The following is a 24,031-nucleotide window of genomic DNA, read 5'->3' as shown; positions in this document are numbered from 1 at the left end:
CACCTTCAGACCGGGTCGGTTGGCCCAGGAAGGGATGTCGCCTCCCCTCGGTCACCGAGCCTCCCGGGGAGCCGCCGGGCAGCAGCGGGGGAGCAGTCAGCCCCCCAAAACCCTGCCAAAAAAACCAAGCAGAAACATATGCAAAAAAACAAACCAGCCACCCATATACATATGATATATATACTAACAGGCATCTCTCTTTTTTTTGCCCTCCTCTCCCCTTTTTCCTCTCCCCTTTTCCTCTCCCCTTTTTCCTCTCCCCTTTTTCCTCTCCCCTTTTTCCTCTCCCCTTTTTCCTCTCCCCTTTTTCCTCTCCCCTTTTTCCTCTCCCCTTTTTCCTCTCCCCTTTTTCCTCTCCCCTTTTTCCTCTCCCCTTTTTCCTCTCCCCTTTTTCCTCTCCCCTTTTTCCTCTCCCCTTTTTCCTCTCCCCTTTTTCCTCTCCCCTTTTTCCTCTCCCCTTTTTCCTCTCCCCTTTTTCCTCTCCCCTTTTTCCTCTCCCCTTTTTCCTCTCCCCTTTTTCCTCTCCCCTTTTTCCTCTCCCCTTTTTCCTCTCCCCTTTTTCCTCTCCCCTTTTTCCTCTCCCCTTTTTCCTCTCCCCTTTTTCCTCTCCCCTTTTTCCTCTCCCCTTTTTCCTCTCCCCTTTTTCCTCTCCCCTTTTTCCTCTCCCCTTTTTCCTCTCCCCTTTTTCCTCTCCCCTTTTTCCTCTCCCCTTTTTCCTCTCCCCTTTTTCCTCTCCCCTTTTTCCTCTCCCCTTTTTCCTCTCCCCTTTTTCCTCTCCCCTTTTTCCTCTCCCCTTTTTCCTCTCCCACAGTTCGCCGCACGCCAGGATGGATTTCACGGAGGCCTATTCGGATCGGTGCTCTGCCGTGGGGCTCGCAGCCAGAGAAGGAAACGTTAAAATGCTGAGGAAACTGATTAAGCAGGGATACAGCGTCGATGTTCCAGATAACAGGGGGTGGGTGCCACTCCACGAAGCAGCAGCTCACAATTCGAGTGAGTGTCTGAGGCTGCTAGTTCGTGCAGGTAAGGAAAGTCCGATGCAGCGCAATTTTTCTGCTAAATTCCCCTGTGATATATAAATTAAATAGGTTTCTCTTATAAATTCTTACTTATTTTGTAAATTTCTGCGTGGTTTCATAGATACTGAAAGAGTTGATAACATCACGTTCGTGGGTACGCTGTAGGCCACACATCTCAAATAAATCAGTTATTTTAAGAAAATAACTGCGTTTTGTAATTTATTGCTAAATATACTTTTTTCCCCACCTTCTCATTTGTAGCCCCATCTGACGACTACATAAATTTAAAGACATTTGACGGGATGTGCGCGCTGCACCTTTCGGCACGCCGCGGCTCTTTGGAAAGTGTTCGTGTTCTTCTGGAAGCTGGGACTGACCCCAACGAAGCTACCACAGAAGCAACCACTGCACTGTTCCTAGGTGACACGAGCTTTCTTGAAATCTCAGAATTCAAGTGGGGAAAAATTTACTAAGTTTAAACTCACCAGAGTTCATTCACTGCCTACCATGTTTCATATTTTTGTAGCCTAGAGACTTTTTGTAGGCTTTAGACTCGGAGTGCATCTAGAGATTACTTTTTATTTATGGATAAATCTGCTTCAGACTGTGTTTTAAAACAAAATTGTAAAACCAATTTTTTTTTCCCATTGCCTTCTGTGTCTTTCTAGCACAGAAGAGGTCTAGGAGGTGTAGGATTACATCTGTACGAGGGTGTTTCAAGCCTTTTATTTTTTAATTCCTCCCCGCTTCTTATGTGAAAAGACCTCTTTTTGCAATTCCTAGTTTAGCAATTAAGGTCCGTTATTTTACTATTTTTTTCTATGATTTATGTTTGACATAATTAAATGCTTAAAACTTCTGCTGTAGTGAATCCTCAGAGTTTAAATCATCTGATTACAGATGCTCATCTCCGTACCCAGGCAAACATCATGTTCCTTTGTTTACAAGTCTATTCACGTTTAATTTTTGACAACTAAGTAGCTTATTTGCTTAAAACAGTTGGTAACAGGCATCACTTGTGGGGAAATCATCATTAAAGGCACAGTAAATAATAGTAATTAACACTATGTATAAGAGCTTACGTAGATTAGACAGGACCAAGGAATTGTCCTGGGGTTGTGTATCCAAGAGATTTTTAAAAAGTAAAAGGTTTATGGTCAGGTTAGTCCAGACTCTGCAATGGGGTTATGGCACAGCTCTGTGTTGGACACTGAGTACTACAAGCCAGAGGCACTCCTTTGGCGAGCTGGTGCAATAATACTCTAACAATTATTCAATGAGTAGCAACTATTCGCAGGTCGTTTATCACCGTATCAAGCTTTGACAGTTACCTGGGAAATGTGCCTTGGTAGAACTGTCAGTGGCAAAACTTAGGGATGAATCAGGATGCTAAAGGAGGCATTGGCAATGAATGCAAAAATTTTGTGGATAAATTTCCATTCTCGATCTGTGTTTTGGGGGTAAAAGGCAAGTAAAAAAGCAAGTTTAAAAGAGTTATGATTATTGTGTCAGGAAGTTAGCAGTGAGACCATCTGAGGTTTTCAATGAGTTCTTTAAATCCAGTTAATAAGAATTTTTTTTCTTCCTTTTTTTACTGTTTTATTTGAAGCTGTTGAAAATGGACATGCAGACATTGTAAAGTTTCTGCTCCAACATGGAGCGAATGTTGAAGGACCTCATTCTTGGTCTGGATGGAATTCTTTGCACCAAGCTGCTTTTCAGGTAACCTGTAAGTGTATCATACAACTTCCACATAACTGGTGTATTCTGAGTGATGATTTATCTACGTCTTTGCCTTTTTATTGGGTGATTTTTCCTAACCTACCCTAGCAGTCATAACGCTGTCCTAATGCTGAAGGGCTTGTAATGCATCTGAAACTACATGACATGTTGGTGTTGGGAAGCAATAATTATTTAAGTATTATAACTCTTGCATGTACTCACAAGCTCACGTGTTGCATTTGGGAAGTGAATCTCTTACAAGATTTTTTGAGAAGAGTTCTGTTTACTATCTCATCATCAGTGAGGTGTATGACCTTATATGTTAGCTTAATGGTTTTAATAAACTAATTTAATTCCCATTTGTATGTATCATATAAGTGAACAAATGTAAAAAATCAAATTAAACTTGTCTCATTTTTTCTGCTGTTAATTTTTCAGTACATCTTTAGAATGTTGAATATATTGCTTTTTTTCTTATTTCTGTTTGGAATGTGGGGGGGAAAATAGATTATGTCAATTTCCCACTTTGTTGTTAATAAAAATAATTAATAAATAATAAATAAAAATATTTATTACAGGGATTCACTGAGATAATGAAAATACTCCTGGAGAAAGGGGCAAGCAAGGAATGTAAGGATGACTTTGGAATTACACCTTTGTTTGTTGCTGCTCAGTATGGAAAGCTGGAGAGTTTAAGACTGCTTGTATCCCATGGTAATAGTGATCATTCGTTTGGCTTCATTGTTTTTAAACTTGCATCAACCTGTCACCAGATACAATTTCAGTTCTACTCTTGCACTTCATAACTTCAAATTTTAGTGTTTTTTAATGTAATTTTAGTTGCAGATGGGTATGCAAAACCATCTTAATTGCTTAAATATTGTTTCAGTAATTTAATGTTTTCAGCAAGGGATGGTAGGAAATAATAAATCAAAACTATGAAAAAATTAAGGATCATCAGGGTCTTCTAGAAGCCCCCAACAGTACTACATTAGTGGTCTGATTTGGATGACATTGCTCTTGTACTAGGATATTGTTCAGGTTAAGATATCTCTCTCTGGTCATAAAGCAACAGCAACAGTTTAATTTGCATAATGAACAAGTTTTGAATGTTTAATTGCGTGTGTCTACAACCAAAATGAATTGCTGGAACTATTGAGCCTGAGGGAGCCATGATCTGAGTAGATAAATAGTAAAAAACAAGTAGTAAATGTTTCCTTATTGCTGTGGAAAACCTGTTGTGTAGTGAAGTCACTCTGCAAAACAGTTACTGATTAATTTTAATTTGTGGTGTAGTGGTGATGCAAAGTATTGGCTTTTTTTTGTCAGGTGCAGACGTGAACTGTCAAGCCAAGGATGGAGCCACTCCCCTGCTGATTGCTGCGCAGGAGGGTCATGTTGAATGTGTGGAACTGCTGTTATCCAACGGGGCAAATCCAAATCTCTACTGCAACGAGGACAAGTGGCAGTTACCTATTCACGCAGCGGCTGAAATGGGCCATAAAAAGTAGGTGATTAAAAAGGCATTCAGACAAAAGATTCTGGTAATAAAAACCTATTCGACACAGAGGAAGTTATTATATATTTTTCTGCAATATAAGGAAAAAATATGAGTTCTCAAGCTGATTTGTAGTTTAGAATTTCTAATTATTTTCATATTTTAAACATCTGTTAGTAGTCCCAGTGAAGTGACCAACCATTTTGAATTCAGCATCTAATCTGGGTCTGATCCATATCCTAATGAGTTGAGAGGGTTTTCCACAGATAATGAGATACCAGTTCACTCGATAGCCATATTACATGACTTGAACAGCTCTTAATTAGATTATAGTCCTGATCATTAAGTAGCAGAAGTAATCATATGCAAATAATGAATTAGCTGAACCTGCCAGAAAATCAAAGCCACAAAACAGTTCCTTTAATCCTTCTAGAAATGCGTTTGTAGCTTTGCCCAATTTCAGTGATACAAGTCACTTTCACAGCAGAAAGCCAAGAGTGGAAGGAGGTTCCCAGAGTAGCAGAAGCATCTCTCAGGAACCCCATGATTTGCACATGTATGACAGCACTTAAAATCAAATATATTCATGGTGTTACTAACTGCAAAATTATTAGTAGATGCTTAACCCCTAGTGAAAGGAGGTCATCAGCTGAGGTGTCATTAAAGTTTGTGCATCAAATTGATGCCTCTTCCAAACTGATGAGGAGGGCAGACTGCAGTAGGTACTGAGGAAGCTGGATTTGTTCATTTTCTCAGAAGATGGGTCAGCAAAGTTGTCAGTACTAGACATGTCTTTAAATCACATGCTGCCTTCGTAGCTTTTGTAAAATATGTAACTGGTGACCTCTGAACTGCACCAGTAAGTTCCAGTAGCAAAGGAATTGGTGTTTGTCACTAATCCTTGTTAGATAGAAAGGATGTTGACCAGAGGTGTGAGGTATGAAACAGGGTGATTTTTCTGTTTCAGTCTCTTAGTGTTGTTGAACAGATGTAAATATTCATTTTATTTGCAACTCACATTTTCAGTTTGCTTCCAGACTGCATAGATGTCTGGATTTAATGTGCAGTGGTACTCTCTTGCTGTGAAAAGGGTTGGTGGATAATAGGAAATATCTGTCCCTGGTTCAGATTAAAATACTTATTGCAAGCCTAAACTGAAAGCATGATATTTGTTATGGGTCTGTGTATGAAATGATAAAGTTTGTTCTTTTATGCAGTGAAAAAACAGGTAGGATTTTCTTATGAAGTTGTAATGACTGTGTGAAAAGTGACCATACATTTAAAATCAGTTAATTGCATAAGATCACAAAATAAATAATGTTTTTAAATATTTGCAGGATATTAGAGCTGCTGATACCAGTTACTGATCGGCTTTGTGACAAAGGCAAAGGCAAAGTGAGCCCTGTGTATTCAGCAGTATATGGTGGCCATAAAGAATGTTTGGAAATGTTACTTAAAGGAGGCTACAGTCCAGATGCTCAAGAGTGCCTTAACTTCGACTGCAGATCACCCATGTGTATGGTCTTCCAAAAAGAGTAAGTAGACCTCTTATATTTTAAAACTATTCATAATTATGTTGGCCTTTATTTAACTTTTTTTAAATGTGCAGTTTTCCTGCCCTCCTTCCTCGATTCTTGAGCTGCAGAAGTTAAACTGTAAGTATCCAAATGGTGCGTGGGGCTTGGATTGTGTGCAAAGGCTATAATTTTGGAGGAAAAATAAGGTATAAAAGCATTATTCCTAAGTATATATATGGTATGACAATGAGGTGCTCTTCAAGTCATTATTGTTGATTTTTTTTTTTTCCTTTAGTACAGAAGTTTCTTCTTCCTTTCCCTGTGGGAAATTAATTTGTGGAGGAGCGGGCTATTACTATAAAAAGATCTTGTGCTCCTCCCAAGCTAATTCAATATATAAAATGAAGTAATGTTATGTGGCTAGTGTGCTGCATTAAGGAAAATATCTTCAGTGAAGGCTTTAAAATCTTCTTAAAACTCAGATTCTAACAGAATATTTCATGTACATGGAGCAAAATTAATTGCTTATGTGCTGCCATTTAAATTAATGAGGTTTTGGTAGGAGTTAATTTAGTTCACCCCCCTTAAAAAAACAGTTTATCCAACAGATGCAAAAACGTGGCTTTTGGGGCTGGCTTACATTTGGGAATCATTATTTCAGTTTCTCATTCTTGCTATTCTTTTACGAGAAAGCTTGTTATAATTAAAAATGGTGGTCTTGAGGTGAGGTACTTTCCCCCCCACAGATAAAACTGTTGAAAGAATTAACTTTGCTGGGATATTCTTTGCTGAAAAGGTTTGAATAGATGTGTTTGTAAAGTGTGTACTAGTTGCGTGCTATTAATTAATAGGATGGCACATTCTTACAGTTGGCTTAGGAAGATTTTTTTAAAACTTTACCAAATATCTGCCATCAATCTACAGGGCCATAATTATAGTAAATAACTTGCCAGACATAATGTTCCTGCAGTGAAAATACTACAGGGATATTCTGATTGAGTTTATCCTACCTGAACTAAAGGGGCTTATTTCAAGGAGGGAAATCAAGGACACAATTATTTTTTTTTTAATTAGTGAAAGTACATCTCAGGGACTGTGCCTGCCACAGCCTCTTGTGTCTCTGGTCAGGCTGCAGGTGATTTTGAATTGCTTGAGGCAGGAACTGATCCAGATCCAAAATGGCACATGTGAAACCATCAGGGTACGAGGCAGAATGTGCTTTTTTATCTCCACAAATGAAGCATAATGTGTGCAGTGACGCAGCACCTCGGGTTTGTTATTACTGATTTTCATCAGACTCCTAGAAAGTCTTTAAAAATCCTTGGATGTTGTTTTTCCCCTTCTGTCCTAGACTTTCTATATAATAAATAATTTAGGAAGGGATGCAGACCAGGTAACTACTAAAATGTGCTGTAAATGAGGCAGGTAACATCTCACCACTTCTATGAAGTAACGTGCAATCTAATTACCAACTAAAAAGCAACACACTAATTATCAGTCCTAATCTCATTCATTATCATATTACCATGTTATAATTGACAATGATAAAATTATTTTAGTAAAAATATTTTTAAATGTTTCCAGTAGTTTCAGAGCTTCCTGCAAATACAGCTGGATGTAAATTAAACTCTTAACGAGTTTGAACGTTAGGCTGGTTCCTCAGAATGGCGTGCTGGGGTTTTCTTTGGTTTGGGGGGATTTTTGGTAGAATAAATTTGCTTTCTTGGAGGTAAGAAGTGAAATGGTAGATGCTTTGTGGGGAAAAACTAACAGGATGTCCTGTTCCTTGTGTGCTGTTCGTAGGTGTTTTAATTTCGTTGATATTTTCCTGAACTACGGGATCACCTTACTCGGGATTAATCTGGGACATTGCCTGTTCCATGAGAAGTTTACTTTGTTTCGACGCTTTCTGAAGCTGGGCTGCTCACTGCCTTCTGGGGACCAGTTACCCGAGTTCATCAGGGACACAATTAAAGCCCAGGAGTACAAGGAGTGGCTGCCTTACCTGCTCTTGGCTGGTTTTAATCCAGTGAATTTGATGCGCAGAATCTGGTAAGCAGATCATGTTGTCTTAATACTTAATATTTAATACTTAAATATTGTATGCTACCCTGCAAAGCTGTTGCTGATGTTATTTAACGCGTGCTTTCAGAGGACAGGAGTTGATCAAACATTGACAGGTGATGGCTGGCTTCAGTAAAACAAATTTCTTTTAGGAAGAAAGCCAGAACAGAGATTGCTTTATCACTACCCTGCAGAAAGGCATCGTTTTGCAATTTTTATATCTAAAATCTCTTACTAGCCCCCAAATTCAGTTGGAAAATGTGTGTGTATAATACAGTAATGGTAAGAAGAATTTCATATCCCAAGAAAGAGGTCAGGAGGGATGGGAAACAAATGTAAGGTGAAACCAGGCCAAGGCTAGGAGGAAATAATGCCACAAAATAATGTGGCAAAAATTCCAGCCTGGTTTGGTGGGGTTTATTTTTCTTTTTTAATTCTTCCACATACAAATAACTGCTTGGTGATGTTTTACATTTAATTAGGCATATAGAATTAAACTTAAATTTAAAATTATGAAGTATTTGTATTTTCTGTTTGTTTTTTTTCTTGTCCATGAAGATGACGCTTAGACTTTACTACCACATGTCTCAGCTGTTGATGACATAATGTGAGATGTATAAACTCATTGCATGCATTATTTAACTGTACGAAAGGAGTAGGATTTTAAGGTTAACTTAAATATTTATTTATATTTCAGATACTGTTAAGATATCATGGTTAAGATATCCCTGGTATTTTTAAATGCATTCATTTATGACTTAGATTCTGTTAATCATTAGCATCCATGGCTTTCTGAACAGCATATATAAAGCATGGTAGTAGATAGTAGATAGCAAATGACATTTATCCATATGGTTTATTAACTGTCTCTGGCTTGTTGTGCAAAACAATTGTATAATAATAAGCTGGTCAGTCCAGACCACTGACAGTTTTAATTACCAGTGGGAAAAGTAAAATTAGCATTCTCTTAGAGAAAGCTAGGCAATCAGATCTCTCCTGGATGGTTTTCAGTGAATGTGTGGAAGTTCAGTCAAATATGAAAAAGGGAATAATAAAAACTAGAAAGGACATAAAATAATTTTGACGTGAATCTCTCGTAAAAAAAAAAAAAGCAAGCGTGTTAAAAATTTTTAGTGTGGTATTTTTGTGTGTTTTGAGCATTTAAATTTCTATTCAGATGAAAATCAGGATTGTACACATCTGGCCAAGAAGCTGTTCTGTGGAACTGCATGGCTCTTCATAATGTGTAATACTAAAACAACTGGTTTACCTGCTGTTATTTAAACCTCCTTATACACTTTATTCAATTAAACTATTAAGCACTCTTAGCACACGTGCTAAAGATTTGAAATGTAAATCACTGGTTGAAGCAGCTTGAAACATTTGCAAGTTGAGGGTTTGGTTCTGGTTAATAAATAAGTAGTTTGAATATATGTGCATTTTTTCCCCCAAAGTGATGGTAATGCTTATAATGCTCTGGTGTCTTGACCCCTCGTTAAAATTTAGGTGGAAATGGAATAAGAAATTAGTGCAGAGAATGCTGCCTGTTACTGAGGCATTTAAATTTCAGAGCAGATATTTTTCTCTTACAGTCTAACTTTTAAAAAGAAATGGAGGAAGATAAAATTACATTAGTAAAGGCTTGTACTGTCACAGTTACTTTGGATTTCTCTTTAATGGTTTTCTGTTTGTGGGCTTAGGATGTAGGTTGTTAAGGATTTGTTAGACAATAGCAAATCTTTCTGTTGTTTCCATAATTATATTTATGCTGTTGTGTAAAATGATATTTTATGGGAGTTTTTGTTATGCAGGATTTTCTGTGTGAGCGAGGATGCCCTTAATTTCGTCCTGGAGTTCACGAACTGGAAGAGACTTCCTCCAGCTGTAGAGCAAAACCTCTCAGACTACAAAGAGAAGTTTGCTTGGACTCCCCAGAGCCATTTTGGTAAGCAATACAGTTAGGGGGAAAAAAAAAGTCTCTGTGTATGCCAGCTTCCAGGCTGTAAGTGGGAACCAGCCCTGTGTGCTAATGCACGATTCAGTGGTCGATGGACACTGCTTCTCCAGAAACTGGGGAGCAGAAATAGCAGTTACCCTAAACAAACAAACAAGCAAAGCATATTTGAATGCATTTTACTCATTGTTCAATTCAGAGTTAGCATGTTTCAGGTAGGTATTCTCAGTTTAGCCTATCCTGTCCACTTCAAATTAATGCAGGTGCTGTAAAATATTGGGTGGTGACTGTAAATTAGTATTGTACTTTCCTGAAGTGATTTGTTCAGCCTCTTGGGAGACTTAAGGGAAGATGATCAATGTTACTTGGTTACATTTTCTAGACAATATCCCACTGATTTTATTTTTTAAATTTGATTTGTATTTCCAGTGAAGTGTCTACCCTGTTCTGTAAGCATTTGACAGTAATTAAAATACAAACAGTGATATTAAATACCTACAAATCTAGCTGTTCCTTGTCACTCCTGTAATCAAAATGTGGTCAGACAAAAACATTCAATAATTGATTGTCCAGGAAAACACCAGTGCTCACTGAACTCACCCTTCAGAAAAGCAGCTTTAACATACAGGTCATGCACTGTCACCTATGCATTATGTTACTGAAAAATTGCACTCGGGTGTCTTTGTTAGTGACTCATTTCAAAGCAAATTCTTCTTTAACAGTTTTGGTAATACTTTTTAAAATGTCTAAGTGATAATGTTATTAAATAATATTTCTTTTGGAGTATTTGAAGCTAATAGGATATCTTTTTGGAATTTAAAAAAAAAATTTATTTGGGGAAATTTAGATGAAGTTTGTTCTTTGTTTCCTTTGCTATTAGTAAATATATTTGTGTTGTAATAGCATCCAGTGACTAAAGCTGAAGAGAGAAAGCAGAGAGGAAAAAGCAGGGGGGGCAAGTTTGACAGTTTTCCCTTTTTCATTGGGAAAACTGGGATAAGCTGGTCATGAGTGAGCGTAGGAAATTAAAAATGAAGGGTTTGTGCAGAAAAGTTCAAGAACTGGTGTTCACGCCTCCAGCCGAAGGCTTGCAAGATGTGGAGTTACACACCTGCCGTCCTTACCCTTCTGTACTGAACTACAGAACTTACTGCAGTTAATATTAGAGGTTGCTTGTGAATAAAATAGATGGAGAAGCCACTCTAGGAGAGTTTGGAGGCACCAGAGTTTGGTATCAGGGTAAGCTGATCTATGATGTGAAAGTTTGTGTTTGAGCACATTTGCAGACGTGTCTGTGTACCTTTTGGCACAGTGGTTGTCCCAAGTCAGGTTATTTAGCAACACCTTAGAACATTTAGCATCCTATGCCAACTGAGTCATGCTAACATTTAATACTTATCCTAAAAGTGTTTCCCTTGTGTTATTTTGTTGCTCGATTTACTTCTAGACTTCATTTTTAGTTTCTGGTCAGGTGGGGTGAGCCTTTCTCCCCAAGCAGGCAGCTGTTCTAGGCCAGTTGGGTGAAACTTTCTGATTAAAGATAAAATGATTCTTGACACTTTGTTTCTAGCAGTTTAAGGTAACTTTTCTAGCTGCTGTAGGGAAATCTCGGAAATGCTGATTCTAGCAGGCAACAGTCCTTCGCTACTGAGAACTCTGCCTCATTATCTGCCAGAGACTGGGAGGTTCAGATGGGACCCAGCTAAGCCAGGTAACTGTAGGCAAGCGGTGTAATCCCGTGGTGTCCTGCTCAGTGTTTGACTTGGTTTTTAATTTTTCAGCCTTCATTCCTCCCCTGTCTCATCTTTGTCGTCTCAAGATCCGGTCCCTTTTACCGAGCGAACGCCTGCGATCGGACCGGTTTATCCGGGAACTGCCGTTGCCAGCTTGTCTCCAGGACTACCTGCTCTACCTAGATGTCCTGCGAGTCAACGCTATGCCAGAAGCGGAGGATTATCTGAGGCAGAGAGAGGAGGGAGCTCCCTCTACCACTTACTCCAGCGCTGAAGATGCAGAGAGGAGGGACGTCTGTAACGCTGGTGCGAGGTGATGGCGCTGCCAGTGACCGAACTCTGTGGCTGCAGATTTTGTGATGGCCTTTAGCAGACACTGGAGAAGAACTACTGTAAATAACTGCAGAAATAAGTCTTCTCATGCTGTAGTTTTATACTATATCTATGGTTAGCAGTTCTATGATTTACTTGTGTAAAAAGCCTGTTGTAGCTTTCTAAGTCTGTGAACGTTTTCTGCTTTTTGAAAGGAAATTTTTAACTCTGACGGAGTAAAATGAACTTGTTCAATGAACATAGTGGTCGAAATTTATTTGGTCAGACACTGTTAGTAGATGCTTTATTCTCAGTACTGCATATACCAAATGAAATTATCTGAAAGTCAAGGAAGACAATGTTGTATTAAGGTGAAGAATTTATGTGTTGGGGAGTGATCTAGCTGAACCAGAGGTAGGAAATTAATATAAGAAAGGGAATTGTTTGCTGAAGGAACGGTGATTTTCTTTTTATTTTCCTTTCCTCGGTCATCTATATTTGGTGGAACGTTGGAGTGAGAGGTTGGCTCAGAGCCTGGGCCTGGTCGCTCCCCTTGCATAGCCCATGGGCAAGGCACGAAACGTCCCCACAAGCACACTGATGCGACACCGCCGTGCAAAAATCCCTCCTCCAATGAAGTGAAAAAGCAACCGCCATCCCCACGGGGTGTGTGACAGGGCTGGGGCAGGGACGCCTTGGTGGTGGAAGACAGCTGCATCCCTCGTGCTGGGAAAGCCCTCGTCCTGCAGAGGTGAAGCCGGCGCTGCCAGCCTCACTGGTAGTAGATGCTGAAGGCGTGGAGGATGTACAGGAAGGTCGTGATGAAGGCAAAGAACTGCACGAGAGGAAGAAGAGCAAAAGCTGGCGTCAGCTGGAAGAGTCTAACCCCATCTCCTCTTGATGCTCTCGACCTGGGGAGACCTCCCAGCCAGAGCTCTCTCTCCAGCCTCAAAGAAAAGGCAAAGCCCCCACGTTTCCCAGGAGGCAGCCACGCAAGGCTGTCCGTGAGCTGCTGGACCTGAGAAGCCCACGCTGGCTGCATGATGCAACAGAGACAAGGAGCTGAAGTTTTCCGGACCAACTCACCGATGCGGCGCAGTTGAGCTGGTAGTAAAGCGGTGAGTTGGGGCCAAACTCAGAGCGGATGGTGGCGTTGGCTTGCAGGACAGCAGCGCTCATGTACAGGATGGCCGTGGCGCCGTGGTACAAACTGTCCTGCAGAACAAGGGAGTGGCGAGGATCACAGGATGAGGTCTGTCCTCTGCATGTGCCAGTGCTCGAACAGGACACGCGAGCCCGGACAGGGGCTGGGACCAAACCCTAGTACTATACCGAGCATCTGCCAGTGTCCCAGCCCCTCCTTACCAGCACTTTCCAGTTCTCGCTGTTCCTGTGAAAGCCGAAGAGGTAGCTTAAGAGGAGCAGCAGGGAGACGAGGCAGGAGCTGAGGGACACGTACATCACCCATCCCTGCAGCAGCGGGAAGGAGACGGAGGTAGCAGCGACGAGGATCCACACCCAGGTCCCGCAGAGCTGCCAGGGACAAACACAGGCGCCTCCGATGAGCGCGGGGTGGGGAAAGCCCTTCTCCTCCCTGACTCCCTCGTCGCCTCCCTCCTGGACCAGCCTCCCGGAGCATCCTGGCACGACAGCAGCACCGCAAGCTGGCACGAGCTTCCCTGAACACTCTTGGGAAATACTGCAAAAATTTTCTTACAAAAGGAAAAGGTTTGCTGCTGTGTTCGTCGCAAGGAAACGTCTCCCCCCAAGGGCTTTAGCAGAGAAGCCAGAAAATGTGCTTTTATCTGGGAAAGGCGAATGGCCGTGTCAGCCCAGCCCTGCCCGCTCGTTAATCTCCTCAGCTTAAAATCATGACATGAGGAAGTCTCCTCCTGACTCCACGCTCGCTCTGGATCCACCTAAAATATTTACCGTGTGCAAACAGCACGCAGGGCTGTCTGGATATGCTCACGCTGCCGTGTGCTGCTCCAGCTCTGGTGGATGAAGCTCCCCCAGATTTTTTTTTCCCCCACTGGCACAGGCAGCTCACGGCAAAGCCCGGCCACAGCGGCTGCACCCACGGAGCGTGGGTGGTGTGGGTCGCCGGTGCTGTGTCAGGTACCAAAGTACACCAGCGGTTATCTCAGCCAGTGCCACCAGATGCCCTCTGGACCCAGAAGTAATGGAAAGATTCAGAGAATGTCACACATTTCAAGACACACAACTGCCTTCAAGCCCTTGGAAGACGTAAGACAGAACGAAGTTCCCTTGATTTTCAAGCAATTTTTATGTGATAGCTAGAGCTGCTTCTGTCCCGAAGGCGCTGGCAGCTCTTCAGCCTCTCCTAGCCCTGCGGCAGCCGGCGACCCTTGCTCTGGGATGGAGCTGGAGCATATCTTCTCCTCAAGCTGTTCCAAAAAACCCACACCACAAAGACCACCTTTGTGCATTCAGTATAAGCTAAAAGACAAGACATTATTTCCCGTTAACGCTGTCTTGGGGATCGTTTTGGGGGCTGCTCCCAGAGTTTTAGACTCACTAGAGCCATTAGCGGGGTGCTGTGAGGCAGCAAAGCTCGGTGTACTCACTATCTCCGGCAGGATGAAGGCGTAGGGGACAGTTTTGAAGACAGCGGGTCCAGAGGGCAAGGTGGGCTGCGTGGAGGCTGCAGGGGGACACACCGAGGCCATCTCTTCTCAGCTGGCTCCACCACCGCTCCGGCTCGGCTCCGCTCGCATTGGCTCGTGCCGTGCTGCTCCCGTGCGGGGTTTTAACCGACACACCCGCAGGGACGTAATCACAGAAACCAGCCCAGGCTGGCACCGCGCCGCTCCCTCCGGCTGAAGGAGCCCTCAGCAGCCACCAGGATGGGAGAGCACTGAGACCCCACCTCCGCCACCAGCACGCAGTCAATTCCAGGTCTTTAACGAGACAGGAAGGAAAAAACCTCTCACACCGTGCCGGGGCAGAAACGTTTCCTGCAGTGAGTTTTTTGTCCTTGGCATGCTTTCAAGCCTGAAATATTTTTGCTTCTGCTGTTGCTGCCTCCTCCCCTTTCTGTTCAGGTTTCTGCTCCGTGTTCACGTCGGACTCCCCCACACCCAGTGGGCATGTCCAGCCTTCGAACACTTGCAGCCAAACATTTTTTACAGACAACTCAACTGGTAACAGACAGGTTTGCCTGCGTGCTCCTGAGTGCCCAGAAAAGGTCTGAAAGGCACCTACTGGGACAGCTTTGCTTTCTACCTCCTGGCAGATGCGCTTTGGATTCAACAAGCACGTGCTGTTTTTATCTGCCTCACCCCATAACTCACCGACAACTGGTAGGAGGAAAGGCTGAAGGTGTCATCTCTGCCTCATGGCCTGGTGATGTCATTCTGTCCTCTCCAGCTCAGACAATACTCTGCAGCAGGAGGAGGATGACATCCTAGTAAGATGCCATAACTCTGTTAGGAGAGCCAAGTGATGCCCGAGGAATTTGGCTGCTATGCCAAGCTCTTGCACAATACAGAGCATCCGTGATGTTTCTTATTGCCCCAGCACCTCCTAGGCGGGGGGGAAGCGCTTTGCAGCACTTCTGGAGGCTCCAGTTTACAAGTGCTGTCAGTGGGAGCTGGCTTCGAGCTCCATGCAGCGTGCTGGCGTCTTTGAAAGATCTTGTTTTAAAACATTTCCCACCTGACAAAACTAGTGCCTGGCTCCAACTTAAATCCCCATGTGACTCGGTGGGCACGGTGGCAATGTACCCATCACCATGCATAAATCATGCAGACACTCCAGCACAAAAGATAAACTGGATTAATAACTTCCCAGTGGGGGCAGGCAGCACGTGTGGCCTGTGGTTACAAACTGCTCAGGGAAAAGAGGAACACCCCGCAGCTCATGAGCCTGCCCCAGAAGGTCAGCACAGAGGGAGCCACCGCACGGCATAGCCACGCACAGGGGAAACCAGCTTGTGTTTGTACGAGGTGGGTCAAGCACATTCCTATGAATAACCCAACCTTTTCCTGAGTGGGAAAGAAAAACAATAAGACAGTCTAAATACAGAGCAACCTGCTGTCCATTGATTGGACAAGAGATGATTTTTTTTTCCTAACCTGGCTGACCTTGCTCAGCAGCATTCTTAAAGATCACTGCTATTTTCCTTGCCTGTTACCAGTCTGCTGGGGTACTGTGACAAAGAGTCTTTTGTTCACCCTGATTAAAACAAAACTGGAAATTAATTGGAAGCTGCATGAGAGGAGAAAAGTGCTGCCTCAGCATTTCCTCAGCTCAGGCAAAAATACGACACTTGACGTGGTGACAACAGGTACGTATAGCAACAACCATAGCCTTGTCTAACATTGCAAAGGGGAAAATTTTAAATACAATTTCCATTAGTTAAACTGAGAAAATAATTTTAGTCTCTCAAAATGATAAATATGTTAAAATATTCATTACAATTCAGATAGTACACAGTTTCTTTTTTGTAAGAATTTATTTATATTGTTACCCCAGAATATTGCTCTTACATAGTCCTTCATACTCCAGAGTTGTTTTCCCTCACTTCTCCTAAGAAATCATAAGCCACCTCCGAGATATCAAAGGCTTTGTGAGTGTTTTCTGCCGACAGCAGGTACTGAAGTGCACCATCATTCTCTTGGCTCTTTTTCAAGAAGTCAGCAATCGCCTTCCAGCGAGATGCTTCTGACTCTTCCTCAGCCCACTTGTAGTCGGGGAGGAAAGTGGACTGGAGGAGAGGGAAGACAGAGTCGTGGTACACCAGGACAAACAGAGACTTCAGAAATTCTCGGTCTTTCTGCAGAGAAGAGTATTTGAAAATATTTCAGTGCAAATAGGTGGTGTTGCCAAGCACTTCTCCAGAAGTATTGTACACAGGAAAAAAAAAAACAAACCAAGAAAACATTCAACTAACCCCCAGTTCCCAGGATAACAACGAGAAGAGATTTGACCTTCCTAAACAAACTGTTCCCCACAGCCTCCGCAGGTACAGACTGAGACTGTTTGCCATGGCCACCAGGGAAGGGCCACGTCCTCCCCACCTTGGAAGCCCAAACTCCACGTGTTTCTCTGCCACCCTAGGTGGAGAGTTACAACCATCCCATGCTCCTCGCAGCACAGGGGTCTGAGCAGGAGGTAAGGCCACACTGTAAGTACTGTTATTTCACGCTTTGACGGAACATTGTGTGTAGTGAGAACTATGCCCTCAGACCAGCCTGCAAAACCCAGAGACTAAGAATCAGCCTGGTCAATTATCAAACACTGAAAGATCCCGACCACTTCAGACAAGATTTGTGTGCCTCATTTTCCACACGTGCACTAGAAAACCCCCTTCGTGCAAGGACTGACAGAGCGCTGCCTCCTGGAAAACTCCTTGACCACCGAGACTCTTCCAGAAGCGTTCCAGAAACGTGAGCGCCGTGACTGGCGTTGAACAGTCCGTGTCTCAGCAGCAGATTTAGCAGCTGAGCGTCGTATAACCATACAAGAGGGAGTAAGAATTCACCAGGCAGCAATCCTACCGTGGGAGTGGCACATGACAAATCAGGTAAAACTGGGTGGCTCTGGGATACTGAGGAGTTACAAATTCTTTGAGCAGATCAGCTTTCCTTTTGGATGAATGGCCTTGAAAAAGCCATTCTGACTCAGCAGCATTTTGGTTTGTGTGCGTAAATGGGGAGATCTCCTTGTGTATCTCTTCAGCAGCATGCACAATGAATTAAATATCCTGCCGCTGCTCCCAAGTGTCTTGGAGCAAGAGCCAATGCCTTTGTCATTCAGTTACCTACAGCTTCTCTTTGTCCAGAGGACAGGAGGTAGGACAAGGTATGGGTAAGCCTGGTGACATGGCCAATTCAGTTCTTCTCCAGCTGTCTACACGCCCAAATGGGAGATTACAACTGTCTGATGTAGGGAGATCTGCAGAATTTGCAGGTCTTTTTCCAGGCAGGCTGTGGGAGGACTGGAGCTCAGCGCTTGGAGGAGGAAAGATTATTTTGTGGACGTACACAGCCCCTTTTGTACCAGTGGAAAGCTTTTTGCCAGTCAAAGATTGGAAGCACGTCGTGAAAGGGAGCCACACTTTGGGGTATGAACCTGTAACAGCTTCCCCACTAACAATGGTGTACAAACACTGAGACAAAAAGTTATGAGTTAATTTCATATTCCTTATTCTCCTAGTTTAGTTATAAATGTGGGTAAGAAATGTTAAGAACTGCATTTAGCCTATCTACATTTTCTAAATAAACGTATGGTGAGAGAAGTTAACCACCAATAATACTTAGAGAAAGCTTCTAGTTTGAATTAGATTGAACATATGTCAAAGAAAAACCCTTAATTCATTACCTTCTCAGATCTCTTCAGCGTTCTTTCTCTATCTGCCCAAGCGCTCTAAAATGAAATGAAATGTAAAATCAGACTGAGATTGTGGAGATCTAAAGCAATTCCATTTTTAGCTGCAAAAATCTCTCTCGCTGCAATCCCACAGTAGGTCTGTTGCAGTCCCACTTTCCTCACACTCCCCATTCCTCCCTTGTGCCAGACAAACATAATCCACCTGAGCACCCTCTTGCTGTGGCTGCCTGGCTGGCAGTGCTCACACTAGCCCATTTATGTCTTTGCATCCCTTCTGAATGTCCTCGAGTGTTCTCTTGCAATTTTGAAGGCCCTAGGACACGAGATCTGCATGTACTTGAAATTATTATAACTTTTCTGCTGTTTGGCTTTCCCATTTATCTTTTCACAGGATTAAAAAAGCTCAAATTTTGCAAATTATCTGGAAACCCTGACACGTCGGATGGAATTGAATGCGGTGTAGATGACATACCCGAAGTGCATCCATCAGGTCTGGCTGATCCATGAGTTGAGGGAAAGTTGCTAAAATAGGATTACAGATTAAATCTGAAACAGCAAACAAACACGGTCAAGGCTGAGGAAGAAACAGGATGGTTTTCAAGGTATCAAGGTATTCTATCCCTTCCCCTTAGAATATTTCAAAGGGAAAATTAGCTGTACTAGTACTCCAGAGCAGCAGGGAAGGTAGAAGAGCTAACAACTGCATTCTCTGAGTGTAGCAAACTCTTAGTGGCTGGGAGACAGTTAACCTGAGAGAGGAGAGAGACACACAAAATGCTTGCTGGTTTAGGAGAAGCCAGCAAGCAAGAGACCTTACTGCTTTAACCTAAGGGTAGATTGAGGAGTTCTTCCTCATTTCTGCACCTGCCTTTTTTATAAACATCTGAAATTGTGCTGCTGCTTTGGATGTTGTGAATAAACACACCTTCATTGTACCTTAATCTGGCTTGTGTTGTGGGCGATTTTAAGATAAGCAGGTAACAAGTGGCAAGTAAATTCACCTGATGGGGCACATCATCAGACTGCACAGGTCTCCTGTGTGCCTTCTGGGTTAGCTGCTGGGTAATAGCTGGGTCTCCTGTTTGAGCTGACCAGGCTGGCTTATCAAAATCAGACAGGGCAGAGCTGCCTCCCAGGACGGGCAGGAATCAAAGCTCTGTTACAGCACAGCAGATCTTGAACCCCCGTGGCACAGCAGTCCTGGCATTATTTTAGTTAATGAGATTGTGGATAAGATTACAAGAGATTACAAGTGACAGGGAGGAATTTTGGTTAAGTGTTTTCTTTCTCTTGTGATTTTTAAATATTTAATGTACGCTGTTGTTTCTTCATGTTCAAGTTTAATAAACACTAACTATTTACTAATAACAAAACATTTCACAGAAGCAAGCCAGACCTGATTGCTTTTGTGAAAGATGACAGGCATTTTAAGTTGCTTATTTCTAAAGTGATAGTTGGTTTTGAAATAAGAGAAATCTTCTTTGTTACACCCGAAAAAAAAGTAGAAAATGGCTACCAGAACAACTCCTGAAATGCTGGGGTAAAGCCTTTAAATCATTTCAAATGAAGTCTGAATCCAAATGGATGCACTTGAACTCCAGGAGAGGTCATCAGCCTGATCTACTGTCCTACATTATAAAGATCAAATCAAGTAAGTATTGCTGTTCTCAACTGGCCTTTAAAAACTAAGTATTTTCAGTTTCTCTGTGATAAGTTTATTAAATAAAGCATTAATTTATGAAAGGGTCTGACTTTCAGATACCAAAATCAGTATACTCAAAATGTATATTAAAGTTCAAGAAAATCAGGAAGGGGGAGTTAAGTTCTGAGCACCTTTGAAAGATGAACCTGTAATTCAGATGCCTAAGTGTGGCTGGAGATTGTAAATTAAAAATGTTAGTAAGTGCACAAGCAAATTTGTTTGCCATAGGAACAGATAAATTCACCTGTAGTACAGTTAAATGTAATTTTTCCATGTTTCAAAATGATTTTAAAATAGAGAAGACTATAAACTTACAAACAGGAGACTCTGGAGAGAGTAATTCTCTTTAGGAACCTCATCTTTCTCCAACACACTCTCCATTACTGAGTTCTTCTCCACAACAGCAGCTCTTACCTGTGCTTTGCATGCTTATCCTGTCTTTTAGGAGTGCATCACCAAGTATTTGTCGATAGAATATCAGGAGGTGGATGTAGCACATACTGCCAATTAATGTCTCTGGGAGCAAACTGTTGGGAAAATAAACAACATGCAGTTGAGATTTTAATTCAATGCTCCTCCAAAGCATTTTTCACCAGAACTTGAGAGTAATGACAGCTTCACGGAGATGATTATTAGCTCGTATTGGCACCTCCATGAATCTATCACAACTTTTGAAGGTGTGCATTGATAAAGCTCTAACAGGCAGACTCCTGCTGTTGTGGTTTTCAATATTATCTAAACTTAAAGACTTTTTAGTTGTTTTCAACAAAATAAGTGTCAAACAGAGATCAAGTACAACATGCAGGTGACATGACCCTCAGATTTTTCCAGAGCTGGTGTTTCAGGGAAGGGGAATATTTTAGATCTCTGGAACCATTCTAGGCTCTCTGCAGTACTTTTCCATGTCATGGCAGCAGACACGCATACTTACTTCAGGATGTCTTTTGGCTGTGCACTTAATGACCTCAGTTTCACTACAAGCACAGGCTGTTTCTTGAGTGTTATAAGCTGATGAAAAACACCACTGCCTGCTTAAGAAATAAATACTCGATGTGAAATCTGTCGTTTTGAAAGAACATTAACAATTATATTACAAGAATGGACATTTAAATTTGGCAAGAGATGTTTTGCTAGAACTGTAATGGTTTAAGGATGGTCTAAAAACCAGGAGGAATTGAACATCTGAAAATATATCAACTTATCAGCTATATCAACATTTGGTCTAACATAAGCTATTACCTCTCTCTAGGATGGTGGATTCATAATGTGTGGAGTAATGCAGAGGTAAGTGTCCAAACCTAAAAGGTAAAGGCCTTCTATAGCTAGCAGCATGTGTCACTGGCAAATGGATGTTGTTACAGCCTCCAGAGGAAAGCCATGGCCACCCTTATTTAAAACACAAGTGGCCTATTATCTGAACCAGCTCTTAGTGGAGCTTTATTCAACCCCCCAGGGAAGAACCAGTACAGATGTTTTGTGGTACATTTATGCACGTGTGGAACTTGTGCATAAGTGATATGGAATTGATGATCTTGGGAGCTGAGCCCTGCATGCTGTAACATAGATATAGCATTTGCTGTATCATTTCATTTATATCATGTTTAGGAGAAACCACACCTCTTCTTGATATTGATGGGTCAACCTCAACGCCTCTCTCATAGGGAGTACCACCATTTAATAGCAGCTCGTACAGCCTGTGAAAGAAGAGCAGCATAGTTAAAAAAAGGGTATGTGAGATCAGCACAACCCCTTTCTGAGAAAGAAAGAACCCTGCTATCTCAAATAAAAAACTGACACAGTGCTTGAGGTTAGGGCTAGTATTTTACACGGAATGACTACGCCTAATTAAGTAACCAAACCTCAAATGATAAATTTGAACCTTGTATTATATTGGGAAAATAGTTAATTATTTTAAAAAAAAATTAGCAACATTGATTCTTTTCCACGTGACTCCAATATTTTTCTTATATGAAATTTAGCCATCGTTTCACTAAAATGTTTTTGAGGAGTCATTGCTTATGTAGCAAATTTTAGATATGGAAGATTTAAAACATGGAAGAATAATACAATCCCAGTTCTGTCAAGACTAAGTCGCTGTTGAAGCAAGCATGCAGAGTTTCATGCTGTAGATACTATGTTGAACTTAATGAAATAGAAAAACAGTGTTAGAGATCAGACTGAGAAGAGATTTAGAGACTTAGAGAACAGTGGAGGTCTCCCATGGGTATTTTTTTTGCCTTGTAATCCAAAGATATTCAGAATACACATATATATCTCTTATCTCTATACATTTCGTAAAAAACAAGTATTGCAAGTCTGATCTACAATGAATCAGTTCTGTAAATTAACAGAAAGCTTTCCTACATTTAATAAAATAGAAAAATGTACATTTTATTATTCTTTAAGATTGTTGGACCCATGAACTAATCATAAATCAGCTGCAAAATATAAGCTTATTCATACTCTTCAAATGAACAGTCAGAGATTCATTCACAATGACTCTTACCTGCTTCCAAGTCTTAGAAATCAATCTCCTAATTTTTAAATGGAAAAGGGATATACAGCAAAGTGCACATAACAAAGAGCCAGAAAAAGGACGTTGTCACCTTCAGTTTAGGTAATGATTCCATTTTATATAAACAAAATTCTAAATAACTCCCTATTAACTCAGACATTTCCATAGTTTTAAAATTCCACTGAAGAATATTTTTAAACACATATTCACTTGCAATATTTCAAACCTCCACGTTGGGTCTGGGGAGCACTTTTCCCACACAAACTTAGAGGAACATACACTGGGTGTGGAAGCAGGACCAGCATTCTCACTGGAAGTCTTGGTACAACCTCCCCATTAGATTGGATTACACCTGTCCCTATCAGTGTGTAAGTATGAAATACAAACTACTCCTAGCCTAAAACAGATGTATATACATACATATATAAATACAGAGAGAGAGGGGGAATGAAAACATAAGCTTACTTGGAAGGAACAGGCATTCCATTAGAAGTAAAAAGCTTCAGAAATGCCCAGCCACAGCTTAGCTCTCCTCTTTCACCTGTTAACTAGAAAAAAAAGAGAGAAATGTAAATAACTTGAGCAGCTAAACCAGAATGAGTAACTGAACCACAAACAATTATTTAGAATAATCACATAAAAATGGTAAAAGCCCCAGATTTGGGGTAAGCAAACATTGTGTTGCATTTGCAGGTGTTCAAAGAGCACGCAGTTACGCTGATCACCCATGAACATATTTAAGGACGTGGATTTACTAAGACAAGAAATACACATTTAAGGGAAACTGAAGTATATCGAGCTCCTGACAAAGAAGAAATGCACAGGTGATACAAAGGTAAAAACCCCCAAACCTGCACTGCAGCTCTAAAGAATGCAGGACAGAAAGAAGGAGGGGAAAAAATTTACCCAGAGGATTTACCCATCTGATTCCAGAGTCAACAGCTTCCAAGCCAGTGACCCTGTGCATCGGAAGGCTTTACTCATAGCACCAGAGACAGTGCCTGGGAAAGGGAGCTGATCCTGTGTGCCAGCCCATCTGTTTCCAGACCCCAGAAGCACAAGTAACAGGTAGGAATTTGTAAGCACTTCAGCTTGCATTTCAACTTACTCTGTAAGCAGACAACTGTGCGTAATCTTGACTCCTCCAGCTAGCACGAGGAGGGTCATTATGCCCCATTAGGTCTCTATGAACCATCACCTACCAACATGCTGCTCATTACCAGGACTTACATAGTCCAGTTCCCTGCAGATGTGCACTCTACTCATCTCCCTGCACAACAGTTCTGCATCCCCACCACGCTATCAGCCTGTCTCTCCTCCACATCTCCACGGGCACTGCACTCTTGCACCCTAAGTTCATACAGGTGTTAGCAAAAGAGAAAATACAGCAATACTCCCCTTTGCAGCTTCTCTATCCATCTTTCCAGAATCCCATTGCCCACCATTTAATACCCTGCTTGCTAACCATTGTGGTTACCCCACTTTGCATCTTTCACCCGTGGTTTACTTGCTGATTGCCAAGATTCACTTGAGGAAGACAGTGACCGTAATGAAAATGTAAATGTTCAGAAAGAGGCAGCAAAACTCGAGTCAGTCTTGTAGACAAAATGGCTGAGATCTTTCAGAACAGTGACCTGTTCC

At 41.8% G+C, this 24,031-nt stretch overlaps 4 protein-coding genes across 7 annotated transcripts in view; 2 read left to right on the top strand and 2 right to left on the bottom strand.

Annotated features, from left to right (window-relative positions):
* The window catches only part of ASB3 (ankyrin repeat and SOCS box containing 3), a 28,074-nt gene extending 15,996 nt beyond the window's left edge, over positions 1–12,078 (top strand). Inside the window, exons 2-10 of the mRNA XM_068412736.1 lie at positions 812–1,023; positions 1,281–1,439; positions 2,629–2,741; positions 3,320–3,455; positions 4,071–4,248; positions 5,577–5,774; positions 7,560–7,808; positions 9,632–9,765; positions 11,556–12,078. Coding sequence (XP_068268837.1) covers positions 828–1,023; positions 1,281–1,439; positions 2,629–2,741; positions 3,320–3,455; positions 4,071–4,248; positions 5,577–5,774; positions 7,560–7,808; positions 9,632–9,765; positions 11,556–11,824 — 1,632 coding nt within the window. The 5' untranslated portion in view covers positions 812–827 and the 3' untranslated portion in view covers positions 11,825–12,078. The remainder of the gene's footprint in view (positions 1–811; positions 1,024–1,280; positions 1,440–2,628; positions 2,742–3,319; positions 3,456–4,070; positions 4,249–5,576; positions 5,775–7,559; positions 7,809–9,631; positions 9,766–11,555) is intronic.
* MALL (mal, T cell differentiation protein like) lies at positions 12,029–14,665 on the bottom strand. Its single transcript, XM_068412747.1, has 4 exons — positions 14,408–14,665; positions 13,185–13,352; positions 12,906–13,034; positions 12,029–12,654 (listed from the first exon to the last, which is right to left on the bottom strand). The coding sequence occupies exons 1-4, from the start codon at positions 14,507–14,509 to the stop codon at positions 12,592–12,594; spliced, it is 462 nt and encodes a 153-aa protein (XP_068268848.1). The 5' UTR covers positions 14,510–14,665; the 3' UTR covers positions 12,029–12,591.
* Positions 14,666–16,315: 1,650 nt separating this feature from the next.
* Positions 16,316–24,031, bottom strand: part of NPHP1 (nephrocystin 1) — a 14,746-nt gene continuing 7,030 nt past the window's right edge. For 2 of the 4 annotated variants that reach the window (XM_068409076.1, XM_068409096.1), the window contains 7 exons: positions 22,856–22,938; positions 21,493–21,569; positions 20,807–20,906; positions 20,290–20,402; positions 18,646–18,719; positions 18,165–18,209; positions 16,316–16,617 (listed from right to left, as the gene is read on the bottom strand). In XM_068409076.1, the coding sequence (XP_068265177.1) occupies positions 16,339–16,617; positions 18,165–18,209; positions 18,646–18,719; positions 20,290–20,402; positions 20,807–20,906; positions 21,493–21,569; positions 22,856–22,938 (771 nt within the window). In that variant the 3' untranslated portion in view covers positions 16,316–16,338. Of the gene's footprint in view, positions 16,618–18,164; positions 18,210–18,645; positions 18,720–19,020; positions 19,374–20,289; positions 20,403–20,806; positions 20,907–21,492; positions 21,570–22,855; positions 22,939–24,031 lie in introns of those variants that run through there. The other 2 variants (XM_068409086.1, XM_068409106.1) reach the window with 2 other exon arrangements.
* Positions 18,577–24,031, top strand: part of LOC137667900 (uncharacterized) — a 26,619-nt gene continuing 21,164 nt past the window's right edge. The window contains exons 1-5 of the transcript XR_011048860.1: positions 18,577–18,775; positions 19,676–19,824; positions 21,125–21,159; positions 23,084–23,225; positions 23,324–23,458. The gene's annotated coding sequence lies outside the window, so the exon portion shown is untranslated. The remainder of the gene's footprint in view (positions 18,776–19,675; positions 19,825–21,124; positions 21,160–23,083; positions 23,226–23,323; positions 23,459–24,031) is intronic.

This window comes from Nyctibius grandis, chromosome 1, assembly GCF_013368605.1.
Source record: "Nyctibius grandis isolate bNycGra1 chromosome 1, bNycGra1.pri, whole genome shotgun sequence".
NCBI classification, from domain to species: Eukaryota; Metazoa; Chordata; class Aves; order Nyctibiiformes; family Nyctibiidae; genus Nyctibius; species Nyctibius grandis.
The sequence above is the reverse complement of the archived record's forward strand: the minus strand, read 5'-3'. Positions and strand labels throughout refer to the sequence as shown.

Excerpts from the sequence above, each read along its gene's own strand:
- MALL (XM_068412747.1), bottom strand. The coding sequence starts at position 14,509 with ATGGCCTCGGTGTGTCCCCCTGCAGCCTCCACGCAGCCCACCTTGCCC. Across the intron at positions 13,353-14,407 it reads CCTTCATCCTGCCGGAGATA|CTCTGCGGGACCTGGGTGTG; the intron begins GTGAGTACACCG and ends TGTCCCTGGCAG. Across the intron at positions 13,035-13,184 it reads GCGAGAACTGGAAAGTGCTG|GACAGTTTGTACCACGGCGC; the intron begins GTAAGGAGGGGC and ends CTTGTTCTGCAG.